Source organism: Canis lupus, chromosome 11 (assembly GCF_003254725.2).
Source record: "Canis lupus dingo isolate Sandy chromosome 11, ASM325472v2, whole genome shotgun sequence".
In the NCBI taxonomy this organism is placed as follows: domain Eukaryota; kingdom Metazoa; phylum Chordata; class Mammalia; order Carnivora; family Canidae; genus Canis; species Canis lupus.
In genome coordinates, this window is record NC_064253.1 from 23,572,114 (window position 1) to 23,589,662 (window position 17,549).

At 39.5% G+C, this 17,549-nt stretch overlaps 1 protein-coding gene across 1 annotated transcript in view; it reads right to left on the reverse strand.

Moving 5' to 3' along the window:
- TRPC7 (transient receptor potential cation channel subfamily C member 7) overlaps nt 1-15,452 on the reverse strand; it is a 143,470-nt gene extending 128,018 nt beyond the window's left edge. Inside the window, exons 1-4 of the mRNA XM_049091931.1 lie at nt 15,351-15,452; nt 11,486-11,688; nt 4,000-4,233; nt 2,696-3,473 (exon numbers count right to left, since the gene is read on the reverse strand). Coding sequence (XP_048947888.1) covers nt 2,696-3,473; nt 4,000-4,233; nt 11,486-11,688; nt 15,351-15,452 — 1,317 coding nt within the window. The remainder of the gene's footprint in view (nt 1-2,695; nt 3,474-3,999; nt 4,234-11,485; nt 11,689-15,350) is intronic.
- Nucleotides 15,453-17,549: the final 2,097 nt, after the last annotated feature.

Sequence of the window (17,549 nt, forward strand, 5' to 3'; positions counted from 1 at the left end):
TTATAGAACCCGTCTGTCATCATGTTAGTAGTGTTCTTAATTGTCTCTAATTTTCATAATTTACTTTTTAAATCAAAATATCATGGTTTCCACAGACTTCCAGTTTTATACATACTAAAACATGCCAGACTTTTGGTTTTAGTGAAGGAAACAAATGGCTCAGATATAATTCCAAATGTTAGTCTAGCATCGTTTTATTTAGTAAGGCTGGCCTGCTCCCAGATTCCAGATAAGTAGAGAATTGTGCAATTATCCAGAAAACCTAATCCTCAACTTTTTTTTTCTGGAATCATTTTTTTTTCTTGTCCATAAAGATCTAAAATTAATTGGATTAGCCATTTCTTTTACATGGCCTGTGAAGATTCATTGTGAAGCTGAGGGAAGAAGCAAAATTCCACCGATCTTCCTTGGAATGTCATTGACCTTGTTGCTGGTAGATGGGGTTTACTGTACAAAACAAGGAAAAAAATGGGCAATAGCTACATTCCTTGGGAGCCTCTTTAGGTCATCTCCTCATCTACATCCACTAACTTTTTGTTAAATGAGGCTATGAACAATGCAGGATTAGGGAGGTTGTTCCACTTCAGTAGATGGGTCCAAGATAGGGGGAACAGATGGAGTAAAATTAGTTAATTACAGGATTCTTCATCTAGTCACAGTTTGCAGTGCCTTGCAGCCTTTTGTGAGCCTGGCTCTTCTGTCTGTGGCTGCAGGCCATTCATTCCTTCAGAGAGGCTTTGGTGGCCTCATGCATGCAGACCTAAATCATCCTCCTTTTTAGTCCCAGTGCCTCACACCAAATCCTCAGATTCAGCTAATCTACCAGTGAAGTAAATTTCCCAAACTCTAGCTTTGTGGTCTCCTAATCACAGTTTTCTTTCTTCCTTTTCTTTTTTTTTTTTTTTAAGATTTTATTTATTTATTCATGAGAGACACTGGGAGGCAGACACATAAGCAGAGGGAGAAGCAGGCTCCCCATAGGGAGCCCAGTGTGGGACTTGATCCCAGACCTCACGATCACAACCTGAGCTGAAGGCAGGTGCTCAACCACTGAGCCACCCAGGTGTCCCGCACCCCCAATCACAAATTTCATTGGCTCTTCATGTCCTATAGGAGCGCAGCCAAAGTGCTCAGCCTGACACACACAGGGCTCAGCCCTCTGAGGACTGTCCCCGACTCATCTCTGCAGCATTGCTCGTGCATGCCCCTACAGGAACCCTTTATTCGAGTCACATGCAGCATCTCAGCAGTCCTCTGCCTGCTCTGGGCCATTGTGGACCTCACCTTCACTTGCCTTCTCCAAATACACACCTCTCCCCACCAATCCAGTTACTCCTGCTCAGTGAGGCCCAGCCCCATTCTGAGATCTCCTGGAACACCATAGTCCAGGGGACCTCCATTGCTATGAATTGGTACCCATTCTTGGCCACATAATTGTGTCCCTTGCAGGGGCAATTCTTGCAGTGACATCTTTTTGGACAATGAACTTTTCTCTGGCAGTTAACACCTTTTCCCAGCTCCATTATCTGCCTTGCATGTGACACCTTTTTGTATGCTCCAAAGCATCATAGGCTCTGATTGAATAACAGGATGAGAAATGATGAGCCTGGTTGTAGTTTCTACTCTTCCAGGCACACCTTCCTTCAGCATTCAGATAAAGATACATGAATTCTGAGAAGCCCAGTGCATGAACAGTTTCCCAGAATGACTAAAAAGCTGGCTCTGGGCTCTGCGTGCCTAGATTAGAACAGTGGTTTCGCTCCTTATTAACTATGTGATATGTCTCTACCTTTGTGCCCTCATCTAAGATGAGGATAATAATGGTACTCTTAGTAATGGTTGCTGAGGGGATTAATCAACATCATATATGTAAGGCCGTTAGTGCTTGGCATATAGTAAGTGCCCACTAAATGTTCTCTCAATTATTATTAAATACTATAAAAAAATGAGGTTCCAGCCTTCTCTTTAAAGAGGAGTGTCAGTTGTCAGTCAAAGCATGGGATCACTCCCACTGTTAATAGTGGACTTTAGAGATGGGTCTCCATTCCCTGGGCTAGCCTGGTCATCTAGGTGTTTGCAGGGGGCTGAATTATAGGGTTTTGCTCTGACCCCATCTACTGAGGCAAGAAGCTCAACCACACAGAAAGAGTTTTATTTTCATTTTCAGGTACCTTTCCCTCATCCCCTTCACAGAACAATAGTAATAGCTTGCTAAATTGAGAAAGGCTTCAGGCAGGCCTTTCTAGCATCAGATGTGAGACCAAATCTAGGATGACACAGTACAGGCCAGGATGGTGGTCTGGACGAGACAAATCAAAGTCATTTAACTGAGACAATCAGGAAATCCTAGACCTGGTCTAGGAAACTTCCACAGGTCTCCTAGATAGTCCTCAGCCCTCTGGGGCAGAGCTCAGTGAGCTATTTACACCCGAACCACTCTGTGCTGCTTGTCTTTTACTGTACAGATTTGGGCATAAGTCACTTCTTCAAATATTTCAAATATTCCACCTAATGGACTGCTTCTCCTTCAGGCCTACATCTGACAAGGTTGAGGAAATCCCCTTCCTCCCTGTGGGATGGTCAGACCCCGAGGCCCTCACCCTGGGTTAGACAGGAAGACAACCCGTTTGACTACTGGACACACCTGGAAGAGCCCTCTGGGCAATGTCTGCAGAGTGGTGATTGGGAGAGTTACCTTGAATTCAGTCTCAATGTTGGCTAGCCTGGCCAATTCGTTGCTTAGCTCCAGCGCGGTGAGGACAGGGTCTTCACTGGACAGAGACAAGTAGGCAGCGCTCGCCAGTCCCTTGTAGGCGTTCATGCGGGAACGCGAGTGGCTGAAGGAGTCCCTCCGCTGCTTCTCCGTGCACTCGTTGCACTTGCAGAAGTAGTCGTGCGGCCGCTCAATGCGTGCGCCCTTGAGCAGGAGGATGTGCACGATCTCATACTCCTGGCAGTGCGCCGCCAGGATGATGGGCGTGATGTCGTGGGAGAAGCGCGTGCCGTCCTCGTCGTAGGCGTAGAAGTCGTCGTCGCGCAGCTCCTGCTCCAGCGGGCTGAGCGTCAGGCGCTGGCCCTGCGCGAAGGCCGGGTGGTTGAGAATGGCCTCCACGATGCGCACGTAGCCCTTGCTGATGGCCAGCAGCAGCGCGTCCCCCACCCGCGCCAGGTTCTCCTTCTTGAGCAGTAGCTCTGTGACCTCCAGGTGCTCGTTACCCACGGCCAGCTGCAGCGCGTTCTGCCCCATATAGTCCACGCAGTTGAAGTTGAGGGTCTTGGACTCCTCCAACATTTTCCTGACCACAGGGATGTTGCCATACTCAGCTGAGTCCAGGAAGCGCTCCTCTTCCGGCGTCAGGCTGGTGCCCTTCTCATTGAACATGTAGGCAGGACCACGGATGGCCTGGCGGCGGCCCTTCTCCCTCAGGGTCGTGTGCCGGCGCTGCATATTTTTGAAGGTGTTGCTCCCCAACCTGTGGGGGTACAAGGCAGAGATGCTCGGTTACTCTCCCAGGGGCCTGTGAGGTGCCCAGCGGCAGAGCAAGCACAAATTGTTGAGATGAGAAAGAATCTCATGATTGGGATCTTAATGCAAAACTATGAAATCTTATTAGAAATCATTTTTCTCTCCCTGAGATGAAGACAGGTTGGCTAACCTGAATTATTCGTATTCATATAGAAGAATACTGATTCAGTTATCCAGCATCTGTACCCCTTGGGTGGAGGAATGGTGGCAAACTGAAATGTAGATTTGAGTGGAGTTAACAGGAGATAGAGGGGGAGGGTGTGGGGTAGGATGTGATTGAAACAGGCTGAGAACTGTGAGTTTTTCAATTTGTGCAAAGTTCAGCATGTCATTTAACTTTTCTGGGCTTTAGTACTTTGCTTCTCTGTGATTTTACCCATACAATGTGGTTAATGTTTTGTGTGCCTTAGGTTCCATAGAAGGATTAAGTGAGGTGACATATACTAGAAAATAATGTTGATTTTCTTCCGTACTCTCCTGCCTCTTGCCATGCCCAGTTCCCCCAAGGCTCTGCTATGGACATGGCCACCATAGATACTGCTGCATTTGCTTCGGGTGCATTGCCTCCTTGAGATCCCTCACTGTGATAAAACTGCTGCAACATGCAAGCATGGCCACATGCCTCTGCTTCCACAGTCAGTGCTGTGCTTGACACTTTCCTTCGTGGGGACTGTGCTTGCTTTCTGGTGCTTGCACAGCCTAAGCATCTACAAAAGGGCAAGATGTGGCAGGGAGCAGGCCTAGACACATTGCCACTTACTAATGGTCACTGAAGTGGCTCCTCTGAGGAAATTTGGTTGTAGCTTCTTAGCTCAAATCTGGATTTTTGTATGGATGGAAGAACCGGTTAATTAATTAATTAATTAATTAATTAATTTATTGGAGTTCAATTTGCCAACATATAGCATAACACCCAGTGCTCATCCCATCAAGTGCCCCCCTCAGTGCCTGTCACCCAGTCACCCCCACCCCCACCCACCTCCCTTTCCACCACCCCTTGTTCGTTTCCCAGAGTTAGGAGTCTCTCATAGAACAGGTCATTTTGGATGCTGGGTTTATTTCTCACTTGCTCTTTGCTATTGTGGCAGAGTGTGGAGGTTAATACTGATGCTACTGGTAATAATGGTTAAACATTTATTAAGCACCTATTATATGCCAGGAACTATACTGAGAAATTAATAATTTCACATATATTGCTTGTGTAAATCTTGTATTGATCCTATTCCAGGTGATAATGCTGACACAAGTAGGATTGAGAAGTGGGCTTTGCAGTCAGAGAACTTAGAGTATGAGTCTTGCCTTCACCTTTGGCCAACCTGGTAGCTTTGGGCAAGTTACCTAGACTTTAGTTTGCCAGGGTTTTTAAAAGGTAAGACTAGAAAAAATAAAAGCTTTTGTGTCATTTGAGCCTGAATCAGACACCCTATCTTCAGCTGGTAGTGAAACTTTGAATGGATCCCTGGTTCAGGATGCTTTAACTGTAACATAGTCTGGACCACACGTTTTCTAACTTTCTACAAACTTGAACATCTAATTCTCCAGTTAGCCCTACCCAAATTTTTTTCTTTTTTTTCTCTAGTTTGCCCCTCCTCACATTATTCAAATAATATTAGAATAGCATACATTTCAATAAGACAGTACGTGTTCGGGACACCTGGGTGGCTCAGTGGTTTAGCATCTCTCTTTGGCCCAGGCAGGGTGTGATCCTGGAGTCCTGGGATTGAGTCCCACATCGGGCTCCCTGCATGGAGCCTGCTTCTCCCTCTGCCTGTGTCTCTACCTCTCTCTGTGTCTCTCATGAATGGATAAATAAAATCTTAAAAAAAAAAAAAAGACAGTACGTGTTCTGAAGAGTAAGTGCGATTTATTTTGAACTATTTTCCATGTTTCCAATAGTCTTTTTGTTACTGGTCGTATCCATGCATTAAGAATAATCAGTATTTCACTTAAGCCATTTATAAGAAAAAATAAAAGTAATCATAGAGGAAGTCCTTTAAATTAAATCTAGTGTTTTGAGATTTAAAAAAAAGTCAATCTTGTGATTTTTAAGATTTTGGGCTCCATTTGGTTTTCTGCTTGTTTTACCTTTTGACCTGCTCAAACCCTTTTGGTTTTAGCTCTATTAGGGGGCCCTATCTGGCATAAGGCAAAGACTTGGAGGTCAGATCTTATGCTCTAATCTTGCCTAGGTCTGAGTAACACAGTTTTTGGAAGAATCTGCTAAACTATTCAATGGAGTAGCTTCTTCATCTGCAGAAATTTAAAAGAATAATTATGGGTAACCCTGTCAAAAGGTAACTGTGGGTGATAAATCCTAATAGCTCCTCTGCGCTCCTTTAGAAAGAGATCTGAACTGCCATCCACTTTTTAAAAGAGCATTTTGATAAAAGATTGCTGGGGAAAACGTTCTCAGGATTCAAGTTCACGAGCTCCTCTGAGCCCATTTCTCTCAATAATGCCATCATTTCAGGGAGAGAGGCTGCTTATTGATGCCAAAGCTGACTGTAGATTGGGAGTCCAGTAGAAACCTTTTATAGGAGAGAGGTACTTACAAATAGGGTACAGGTATTTATCATTATAGGTTTTTCAGCAGAAGAGGAAGAGATTGAGTTGAAATCTAAGCAGTCACCTCATTTGTATCATCAAAGAACCTTGTTTCAGAGAATGTTATGAAGTTAGTTTCAAGGTCTGTCATCTGGGTACACACACTCAGGTGGGAATTGAGCCCATAGAAGACTAATAGTCTTTCTGATGGAATTACTTAATCTGTCATATGATGAGGCTTATACTCCTTTCAGGAGCACCTCTCTGGTTTTAGCCATTGCATCTCAACCTGAGAAAAGTTACTTTCCACTCAGGAGTATCTGAGTGGTGTGTCAGATGAGACAGCAGCTGTCCTAGGAGCCAGGGCTTGAGCTTGATTCCATGTCACTTTTCCATTAGAGGTCTGCTCAAGAGGGAGAATAGGTCAGATTCCAAGGTCAAGGGTGTACACTAATACACAGCAACAAGCCATGGAGAGATTAATTCAAAGGAAATATAATAACTACTGAACCAAGTCAGAGCAGAAAAACATTTCACAAGGAACATGTAAGTACCCAATTTAAATTCAGAGTCCATATGCATATCATAGGCACTGCAGCTTAAAAACTTAAAAGGTGTTAAGACATTTATAATTTCCCTCATTAGACAAACAAACATAAAAGCAAGGTGTTAGCATTCTCATTTTTTAAGTGAAGCAGAAAGACTAAACGTTAGGGTGAATAATTTCTGCACAAGAGTAGAGTGTCATGTAAATTTTGATGTTTCTTTAATAATTATGTTATATCAAGGAAAAAATATATGTGTGTGCCTAGTATTTATCAGATGTCAAATGTCCTCCCCATTTGACATGAATTATTCTGAATGACCTTGAAAGCAGACACACAGATACACTAAGACATAAACAAGCCTCTCTCCTAGCATTTAAAATCTCAGCTTTACATTCAGATGCTCATAGAACTGTCAGTTCTGCTATTTTCCTAGGAGAGTTGGCCTTGATGAAACCTATGGGCCCTCGAATCATGCATGCATTACAAGGATATACTGGGTCATCCTATGCTATGAAGTTGCTTCCAGTGTAAGGGGTTTTACAGCAGACCCTGGAGCCACGTGAATTTGTTCAGATATTGATGGGGGCCTCTTTACCTCACTTAGGGCTGCTTGTTAGCTCTACCTCTTACCCTGATAGCCCTCTAATCATGCTTTTTAAACACTTATTTTATTTTTTCAGCTTTATTAAGGTTTGATTGCCAAAATTGTAAAATATTTAAAGTATGTATTGTGGTGATTTCATGTAAGTATGTATCATGGAAGGAATCCCATCATTTAGTTAATACATTATCACCTCACATATATATATATATTTGGTGAGAACATTATGTTCTTTCTTAGAGCACCACAGTGTTATCAACCATTGTAGTCACTATGTTGTACACTAGAACTTCATCTTATAGCTGAAAGTTTGTACTCTTTTACCAGCCTTTTCCTGTTTGTTCAATTTCAGCAGTTTTATACCTGTGAGTATATTTAGCCTTACCATTTAATCTTGACATTATCGATAGTCAGGCTTTAGCCATACATTTCACATGGGTTGGAAAGAATCCACAAAAGATGATATGTCAAAAAGATAAAGTCATTTGGCTCACAATAGCTGGTGGCCAAAACTCACACTCATGAATCAGCTGTGTTGCTTTGCTGGAGTATGGGGATACTGTCACAGTTTCAGGACCAATAATGAGCAAAATGATTCTCCTTAAAATCAATTAGCATTTGATTGCCCTTACTCTAGTATTTTTCTTCAAAATGAACTTTGAATGCAAATGCCTTTTTATTTGCATGTATTATTGAGATAATGAGTGATCAAACATCTCAATTAAGGTACTGTGTTTTTCATCTTTCATAAATGCATACATTGACATTTGATGTCATTGAGAAGAAGTGTTTCAGTGGAAACAAAACCATATTTGAGAAGAGAACTGATTATTAAACTCCCTCTTGATCCCTTGGTTGCTATTTTTATCAAACTGCTTTTACAGATGCATCAGCCAGTCTAAAGACAGCCAGATGTCAGTGATCCATGAAAAGTATAAATTCTGCACCCTAAATCCAGCTGCAAATAAGCATGACCACTAAGCATTTTAGAGACAGGGGTTGTGATTAATTACTGATGAAGAAAAGGACACTTAATCAGAATGTCTTTTGGAGATATTTGTTGTCTTTCTGTAAAATTGCCACATGCACCATAGGTCTCTGTGGAAATCACCCAAGCCTGAAACTAATTCAGTCTGTAACATTCCACAACTGAACATAGAACCAAACAAAATCCAGGAGTTAGACCAGTTACTGAGGACAACCCAGCTGTGGTCTGCACATTCTCTCCCAGTGTACATAGTCTGATTTTTAGTCCATAGCAACAATGATAAAATATTCAGGTGATGTGGAGTCTTCTTCTAAATTTCAGTTCTCTTACCAAAGTAAGGGAATAGTAAAATCCATCCTCTGTGCACCTCAGCCACAGCGAAGATGCAATAATATGTATCAAATGGATACTGTGAAGCCTTATACAAATGTCCATGAAAGTAATGATCACAACCTTACATGATCAGTACACTTCAGTAAATATAGTTATAGTAAATAACTGTAAATTGGCTTACATTTTACTCTATGGTGATATAGTCAGATTAGCTGTTTTTTTTTAATGGCTGTATAATGGTGATAGTTAACATATATTACACATTTGCTATGTGCCAGATATTCTGTTAAGTGCTTTATATGAATTATTATTTTAATTCACACAAATCGTGTGATAAGCTTTTTTCCTCAGTGACTAATCATAATGATTAACATTTATTACACATTAACTGCGTTGCAGGCACTATGCTGAGTACTTTACGCGTATTATCATTTTAAATTCTCATAAACTACTACATGATACAGGTGCTATTGTCATTCCCATTTAACAGATGGTGAAATGGGGCTCAGATAAATTAACCACTTTTGTTAAGGCTACATAAACTTGTGAGTGATAGATCCACTATTAGGCCTCTGATCTGTTTGGTTTCAAAGCCACTGCTTTGGGCTGGTATGCCACTGCCATCCCTCTTCCTCCTCCATTTTTCTGAATTTCTTAAGATGGTAAATTTTTTCATTAGAGTGCAAGATCCTTGAGGGCAGGGGAATTACTTGTTTATATGGCATATGTACCTGGTGCCCAGTATCCCTGATGCCTGGCATATGGTGCATGGTCAAATAATATAATCAGTTCTTAAATACTTGAATTTGGGTTGGTCATTAAAGAAGACCAATAAAATAGATGTGTTAATGTTTACTGTGTCTTCCTTCTTATAGATATAGGAGTCATATGATCCTTTAATTATTATTTCCTCTTTGTTCTAACAACTTTTAAAGTAAGGTATGAGTTCCAAAGCCAAATTAGTTTCCAGCTCCACTATAAGTAATGGTCTACAAGTTGCTAGACGAGACCATTAATATCAGAGGGTATATTAAGTCCTTGAATGACTGGGGCATTCTCACTTATTCAAGATACTTCTGAAAAACTATATGTATTTTCAGAGGCATCCACATGCATTTTAAATAAAAGGAAAGATATCCACGTAGTTACCCCATTAATATACATGAGTTGATATACCCTACCATTCAGGTCCTATAGGAATAGCAAAATAATCCTTCTGCTACTCATTATAACACGTTATATTGAGATATACTTTCCAGACAATTCTGCTAATATGTTATATTTTTTCCATTGCATCTTGAATTAAAAATATTATCTAGATTCCTGAATGCTAATAAACAATTTTATCAGCAACTTAATTTTCAATGAATCATCATCATTTAGAGGTCATTCTCTGTATTTTCAGGCTACCTTATTTATTAACTATTCACATATAACTAATGCTTTGTGTATGCTTTTTTTATTTCTTTCTTTTTAAATCCTTATTTGTCTGTTTGAAACTGGGGAATTATGAAACTGGATGTCTGTATCTCTGTGTATATCTCCAGATAGAACTGAAACAGTAAGTTCTTACATGTTTTTCCTCCAAAGATTTGTCTTGGTATAAAATAGATATGTGTAACCTCTTGACTGTTACAGTAACCTTTGTGACAGAAGAGCCTGAAATGATCATCTACTCCCAAGAAAGTAAGAAAGGCCCTAAAATCATGAAATGAGAATGATGAAAAAGGTAACACGCTGAATATTTATCTAGGAAATGTTCATTGCCTTTCCTGAGCAAGAGATCCTGGCAGCTCTCATCCAGGATACCGCATGTGTCTGAAATTAGCCTCAGTGAGGCTTCACATAGTTCTCATTTTTTTTCCTGGTTAATGACTGCCTGAAGGAGTTAGCTAATCTATATGCCCCTAAGCTTAGGAGCAAGTGTTTTAGAAATAAATTTTTATGAAATTATAATTGTGGCATAGAACCTTGGTAAGTTGTTAAATAATTAAACCAATGCCACTGTTTAAAAGATCTTAGAGAGTGAGTTTGTATCATATTCATAATGAATATTCTGGATTTAATGTGTATTCATTCATAAATCTGTTGTGTGTCCAGTGGTTCAGAAACAGGACCCACCAGTAGGTGGCATTCTGAGGCAAAAATTCACTGAGTGCCAGTAGACAGGGTCAATCATTATTGCCTCTTACAAATCTACCCTTGAATTCATTAAGCCTTTAAATTACAATTAATGACAATAGCATCCTGGTTAAGTCTATTCAATCACACTTAAGTGAATTTACAACTTCACATGTAAAGGAGATTCTCTGTTACAGAGTTTCAAAGCTTGTGTTAAAGCCCTGCCCAGATTACATCTCTTTTAAGAGCATATTTGTTAGGTTGAAATGGACATCTAAAGGACATATTTTCCACAAATAAAAGGAAAAAAAGTAACAGCTTCTTTATTCCCACCTGTAGTTCTTTAATGGTGGCTACTTATTAGAAGATAGCCGTCTTCCTTTTCCTATTCCCATATTTATGTTAAGATAAATACAGTCACAAAAAATGTTAAATTAAAAAGCTGTCAGTACTGAAGTAAGAGGAGAACAGACAACACAGATACTCTATTCCAGGAAGAAAAAAAAAATACTGCACTTTAGCACAACAAGACTGGGTTACCACTATGAATTGTCTATTTTAAATGGATTTTTAAACTTAGACTTGCAAGGAAAAGTAAAAAAAAAAAAATTCCTCTACCAACCCAATCAATAAGAAAGATTTCAGATCCAGATTTACATCTAAAAATCCAAGCTACACAGGAAAGAGAGGGCTAATAAATAAAAGTTTAATGCCGTATTTCAGCAAGAAAACAACCTCTGTTGGAAAATTTGATATGAAAGAATCATCATAGTTGCTTACATTGAGGGAGAAATAAGCAGGCTGGTCCCTCCTCTCTAGATGACCGGAATCCGGTGTTGGGTCGCGGGAATGTGGCTCCCCATGGGTGGTAGCGGAGGGGATGCCGCTCTCCGTGGTGCTGAAGTGTAGAGCTGGTCCAGTGAGTGGAGTTGCGAAGATGTGAAAGCGCGCTTCGCTGTCCTTTGTGCTGCAATGGTAACAACTCTCCTTCCGCGAGGCAGAGTCGCCTTACCGTTCTTTTCCTAATCTGGGGGAAATTTCCCAGGGAACATGACGAGGAAAGAATCGTATGTGAGACAGGCATGTGGTGTGGTGATGGGTTGGTATAGTTCCCACCCCTTCTCCCAGACAGTAGCTTTAAAAGGGAGGTATCAACTCTGCCTTCCTACCGTGGATCCTCACGATTTCTACCTGCCCCCTCTCAAATCCCAGAACAGTGCATAACACACACATACACACACACACACACCTCAATATGTAAGGCATCAGGTTCTGGTTCCTGAGGCAGAATATTCATCTGTTTAAATAAATGAAAAATGAGGAATGAATTGGTTTCCTACCTGTTGTGTTTATGGGTGTTTACACAGGGAGGGAAGCTGAAAAGAAAACTAAAACCAGGAGAACCTGAAGAATGACAGAAGTAGTTTGTTTGTTTGTTTGTTTTAATAAGCTTTAAGGTCACACCCTACTGTGTCTTCTGTGAGTCATGCATCTGCTAACTTTACCCTTTTGTTTCATGACCTTTTAACATTGTCTAGGATCAGGAAGTGGCCCTGATATAGATCAAGTCTGATGTTAATGATGGGACTTTAAAAGAATTAGCTTTCATTTGTGACTTTCCATTTTTTGAAAGGAAATTCCTAATGTAGAAATCTATTTCCCCCATAGACCCCATTCTCACCATTTGCCTTGTTTACAAATAGTCTATGATTCTTACACACTAAAGTATTTTGATGGCCTCATGGGAGGGAAACTTCCTTAACTGAAATATTACCTGTATGTGAAAAACTGGGATTACTTCCAGGGTGTACCTCTGTGACTGAACAATAAACCAGAATGCTAATTCTTTGAAACCAACTCAGGGATTAACAACTCACAGTCTGTAAGGAATGTTTCTGTGTGTAAACATAATACTTAGGGTTAAAGAATTGGCGTATAATGTATTTTGTACAATGCCATTCTATGTTTATATGCAAATCAGATTGCATTAGTTCATTAATATGCCACTAGCATTTTCTCTGGAAGCAATGTGGTGAGTGGGGGAAGACCCTGGAATTTTGATTCACTTATTAACTGTGTGACTTTGGGCATAATGTTTAACCTTATTGAACCTCTGTCTCCTTATATGTAAATGGTGGGTGATAATGGGGGCTGTATGCCTTTTTCCAAATGCATGGTGATAATTAATTGAAATAACATATAAAAATCAACCAGAAGAGTTAGTCACAAGGGTTCACATTTAAGAGGTGCATAATAAGTCTGAGTATTCTCTTTCCCTTCTTACTCAGAGAAGTTATCTAGTTCCAACTTTCTAAAAAGCTTGACAACAAACTAATTTTATTCCTGTAAGCCTCTACATAAGCTTTCCGATGATTGTGCTTTGTCAGTAAAATACCTTTTTAGAAAGAAATTGTCTTAAGACTTTTTCTTTTCTTTTCTTATTTTTTAAAAAAGATTTTATTTATTCATGAGAGACACACACACGGAGAGAGAGAGAGAGGCAGAGACATAGGCAGAGGGAGAAGCAGGCTCCATGCAGGGAGCTGGACATGATCCCAGGTCTCCAGGATCACACCCTGGGCCAAAGGTGGCACTAAACCGCTGAGCCACCCAGGCTGCCCAAGACTTTTTCTTTTAAAAGTTTAAGTCTTGAAGGACAAGGGAATTTTATCTTTAATAAGAGTCAGGAGTGCATACATTGAACTCATTTGAATAAAATGCTAATGAATTAAGAGCTATTTAATACCACATTGAAGTATAGAGCGGAATATGGGAAACCAACAAAAGTGTCTTACACAGCCACAAAATTAGAAGATTAGCTATGACACTGGAAATATTCTTTTGATTGGAATCCTCATCATCAAGATTAGTGAAGCAGTATAGAGTAAGACATTCCTAATGATAAGGTACTTTCTTAAGAATACTGGGTTTTGGCTTTTATTTGATAATGCTGGAGATGAAGTCTTATTATATTCTGTTTTTAATAAATAACCAAAAGAATATTTTCATGAAACTCTGACATGAACTGTGTTCTTGTTTCTACTCATGATGAGCTCATTAAAAAACAAGTCGTATTTTAAAATGTGTGATAATGATAGTACAACAATTATATATATAGAGAGAGGAAATGAGCTAATTATTTTATAGATATGTTAACTAAAGACAGGTCACAATCAGGCCAGATAGCTTTTCAAAAGTGATAGGTTAAGATGACATTTGTGAAGGATTCAACCTTCAGTTCCACATTTTTAGAGAGCTGTATTACTTCTAGAGGATCTTGTATATAACACTTTGTTCAGTGGGTTAACACTTATCATCTAAAAAAATGTTATATACCTGTCAAAATATTTTCAGTATGTAAAATACAGATGTAATTAGGTCCTTTCTATCAATGGTGAAAGTTCAGAAGACTATAGATGTCTCAAGTTCGTGTGTAAGGTCTTGAGCTTTGCTTTCTCCTAGGTTCATAGTAGAATTCACAGCATTCTAGTCAAACTTCTTTTATTTTAATTCCAAATCTTCCATTCTCCAAGCATGTCCCTCAGTTTTATCATCTGTAAAATGAAAATAATAACAGTCTCTCATTTGTGTAGTTATAGTGAGGAGAAAATGAGACAACTCACATAAAGTGCTTATGGCAATGCCAGGTACATAGAGCTCAGTATACATCAGTTTTCATTATTGCTTACAGCTTACTCTGTGACTGAATAGTGAACATACTATTGATCTGTGGTTTTCAGACTTTGTGTGCTCTATTGTCACCTAACCAGCCTGTTGAAAATATAAAAATACAATTTTCTGGTGCTCCTTTTCTAGGGAATTTGCATTTTTTTCTTCAAGAACTTTTGGTCATTTTTCTGCAGGAAGTTCATAAATCACACTGTGAGGAAACACTGCTCTTGTCTATTGGAGGAGTAATTTAGTTTAGAAACTGCAGCCATGAGTATGAAAGTCTAATTCAAATGACTGAATACTTTGGGACACTTTCTCTCTTTTCCCTCATGCTACTTTGTTTAGTTACTGGACAGACATGGTTCTTTCTCATAGATAGAAGCAGAAGTACAGTAATCAGACTTCTTACACTTTTGATTTAAGGAAGTGATGCAAAGAAAGAGAGAGTGATATAAATCAGTCCCAGAGGGAAAAAAATCTGGTTGAAATTACCAGAAGCCACTATGTTAAACTTGTATTAAAAAAGAATGGGAGATCTCTCTCATCCTGGTTGATGGAAGTATCACAGCAAAACTTCTCCTGAGTAAGCACAGATTTGATAAAAACCTTGTGCTCTAGACTGTTTTCAAGTCATGAAATATTGTGTTTTAATTCCAGAACAGGTGGGGAGTGACTAGAAATGGCATTGTGTCTCAAAGTGATGATAATAATAATGCTAATTTAACCCTATTTAATGCATTTTATGTAAAATTACTGATATTCTAGTTTGGACTGTAAACTTGTGAATTTTAGTGGCTGTGCTCTTACAGGATTTATATCACTTATAATTGTCTTTATATAAACTTTAAATTTACAGTTTCTTTAAAAAGTGAACAAAGTAATATGAAATAAATATTTATACATGGTGATCCCCTTTCAAGGAAGGTCTTGCACAGAAGTGACAGCTGACAGATGACAGCTTTCATATCCTTTAGATTCTGCCTCAGCAACAGAGAGCCATCTTACATGAAATCATACCATTTCTTGGGCAGCCTTTATCTGGCGACTGAGTAAGATGAAGTATATAAGCCATTTTGGGGACACTTTATAAGGAACACTTACTCCAGAGCTCACTGCCATATTGGCCCAATTATCAAGGTTTGATTTCTTCCTCTGCCTGATTCTACTTTCTTTTTTCTTCCTTTCGTAAATGTTGATCCCTGATAAGCATCTTTCACCTCAAACTCTGTCTTGGTTTCTGCTTCCATGAAATCCAACCTTCATTAATTGGTAGTAGGTGTGATTTGAGAAAATAGATAATAAGATGGGATTTGAAGCTGGATTGCCATCTTGCTGGCAATGCAGATCCCATCACTGGTCATATGTGGAGCATAGACAGCTCCTGGAACAAGGTTATAGTCAAGTTCCTAAACTTTTACCCATACTGAATTGGGAGCTTCTACTGGTGGAAGAGAAATCATTAGCAGGTGTGATATTTCATGCATTTGAAACTTTAAGGAGAAATAATAATGTTAAGCACAATGGTATTGGGTTGCTATTGTTAAATGCCACTGATTCCAAAGAAAGATAATGAGTAGCTGAGGTTATGTAATAGGCAATTGAAATCCAGGTGTAAAAGCCAGAGGACCTCTTGGTTGCATATAAAGAAGCTCTCCTATCAACTCTAGGGTAGGGGAAAGATAGAGAAGTTCAAGGTCTAAGCATTAATCTTGGGAAGAGTGAATTCAGAAATTACTAAATGCCCAACCAAAATAAGCCTATCATGCCACACACTTTGGGAAAATCCAAGATTTGGATTGGATGAGGACATCTACATGGATGTCTCTCAAGATTTTGACCTCCTCGATACCTCTGAACCTGAACCTACAGACATGGTCCATTCATCTCTATTAAGAGTTAGTACCTCCCATCTCACACACTCATCCATGTAATGTCGTGTGTGTGTCCCAGGACCCATACCACCTTCCCTGCTGCTCATAAGGCCTATAACTAAGTTAGGTTGTACACAGGCTGTGAAATGACATTAATATTTAGAGACTCATAATATAGCAGAGGATGTTCTGAGTCTGCTAAGGCAGTAAAGGGACAGTGTTCCGAAGGAGCTACAAGAACCAGCCATTGTGTACTAGAAGGAGTCGGGGGAGTAAGTGTGGGCCTGGATTCTAAGGATGCTTGATTAAGGGGGCCTAAAATAAAAATTGCATATTGAAGAGTTTATTGACTTAGAAATGCTCTCTTGAACTACTGGATTTAACATTTTGTTAAGGATCCCAGGGAATAATGTGAACTTACTGCTAGGACGACACCTGAAAACAGGAAAGAAAACAAGTGTTCATATACACAAAGTTGAAATGACAGAATTTCCATGGCAGAGGATAAAAGGAATGGAATAAAAAGCTTAGCAGTCTGATTGATTTCACAAATCTAAGTTCTCTATTCCCTTCCATATAAAAAAACTTATCAAACTCAACATCAAAAAACAAAAAATCTAGTCAAAAAATGGGCAGAAGACACAAACAGACATTTCTCTAAAGAAGACATTCAAATGGTCAACAGACATATGAAAAAAATGCTCAACATCACTTGGCATCAGGGAAATAGAAATCAAAACCACAATGAGATATGTCACACCTGTCAGAATGGCTAAAATTAACAAGTCAGGACACAACAGATGTCGGCAAGGATGCAGAGTAAAGGGGAATCCTCTTCCACTGTTGGTGGGAAGGCAAACTAGTGAAGCCACTCTGAAAAACAGTATGGTGGTTCATTAGAAAGTTAAAAATAGAGTTACTCTATGACGCAGTAATTGCACTACTAGGTATTTATCCAAAGGATACAAACACAATGATTTGAAGGGGCCTATGCACCCCAGTGTTCAAAGCAGCAGCAATGTCCACAATAGTTAAAATATGGAAAGATTCCATTGACAAATGAATGGATAAAGAAGATATGGCACATGCACACGCACACACACACACCACACAGGAATACACAGGAATATTACTCAGCCTTCAAAAAGAATGAAATATTGCCATTTGCAATGATATGGATGGATCTAGAGGGTATGCTATGAAATAATTATGCTAAATGAAATAAGCCAGTCAGAGGAGGACAAATACCATTTGATTTCACTCATGTGGCATTTAAGAAAGAAAACATGAACATAGGGAAGGGAAGGAAAAATAAAATAAGACGAAAGCAGAGGCAAATCATCAG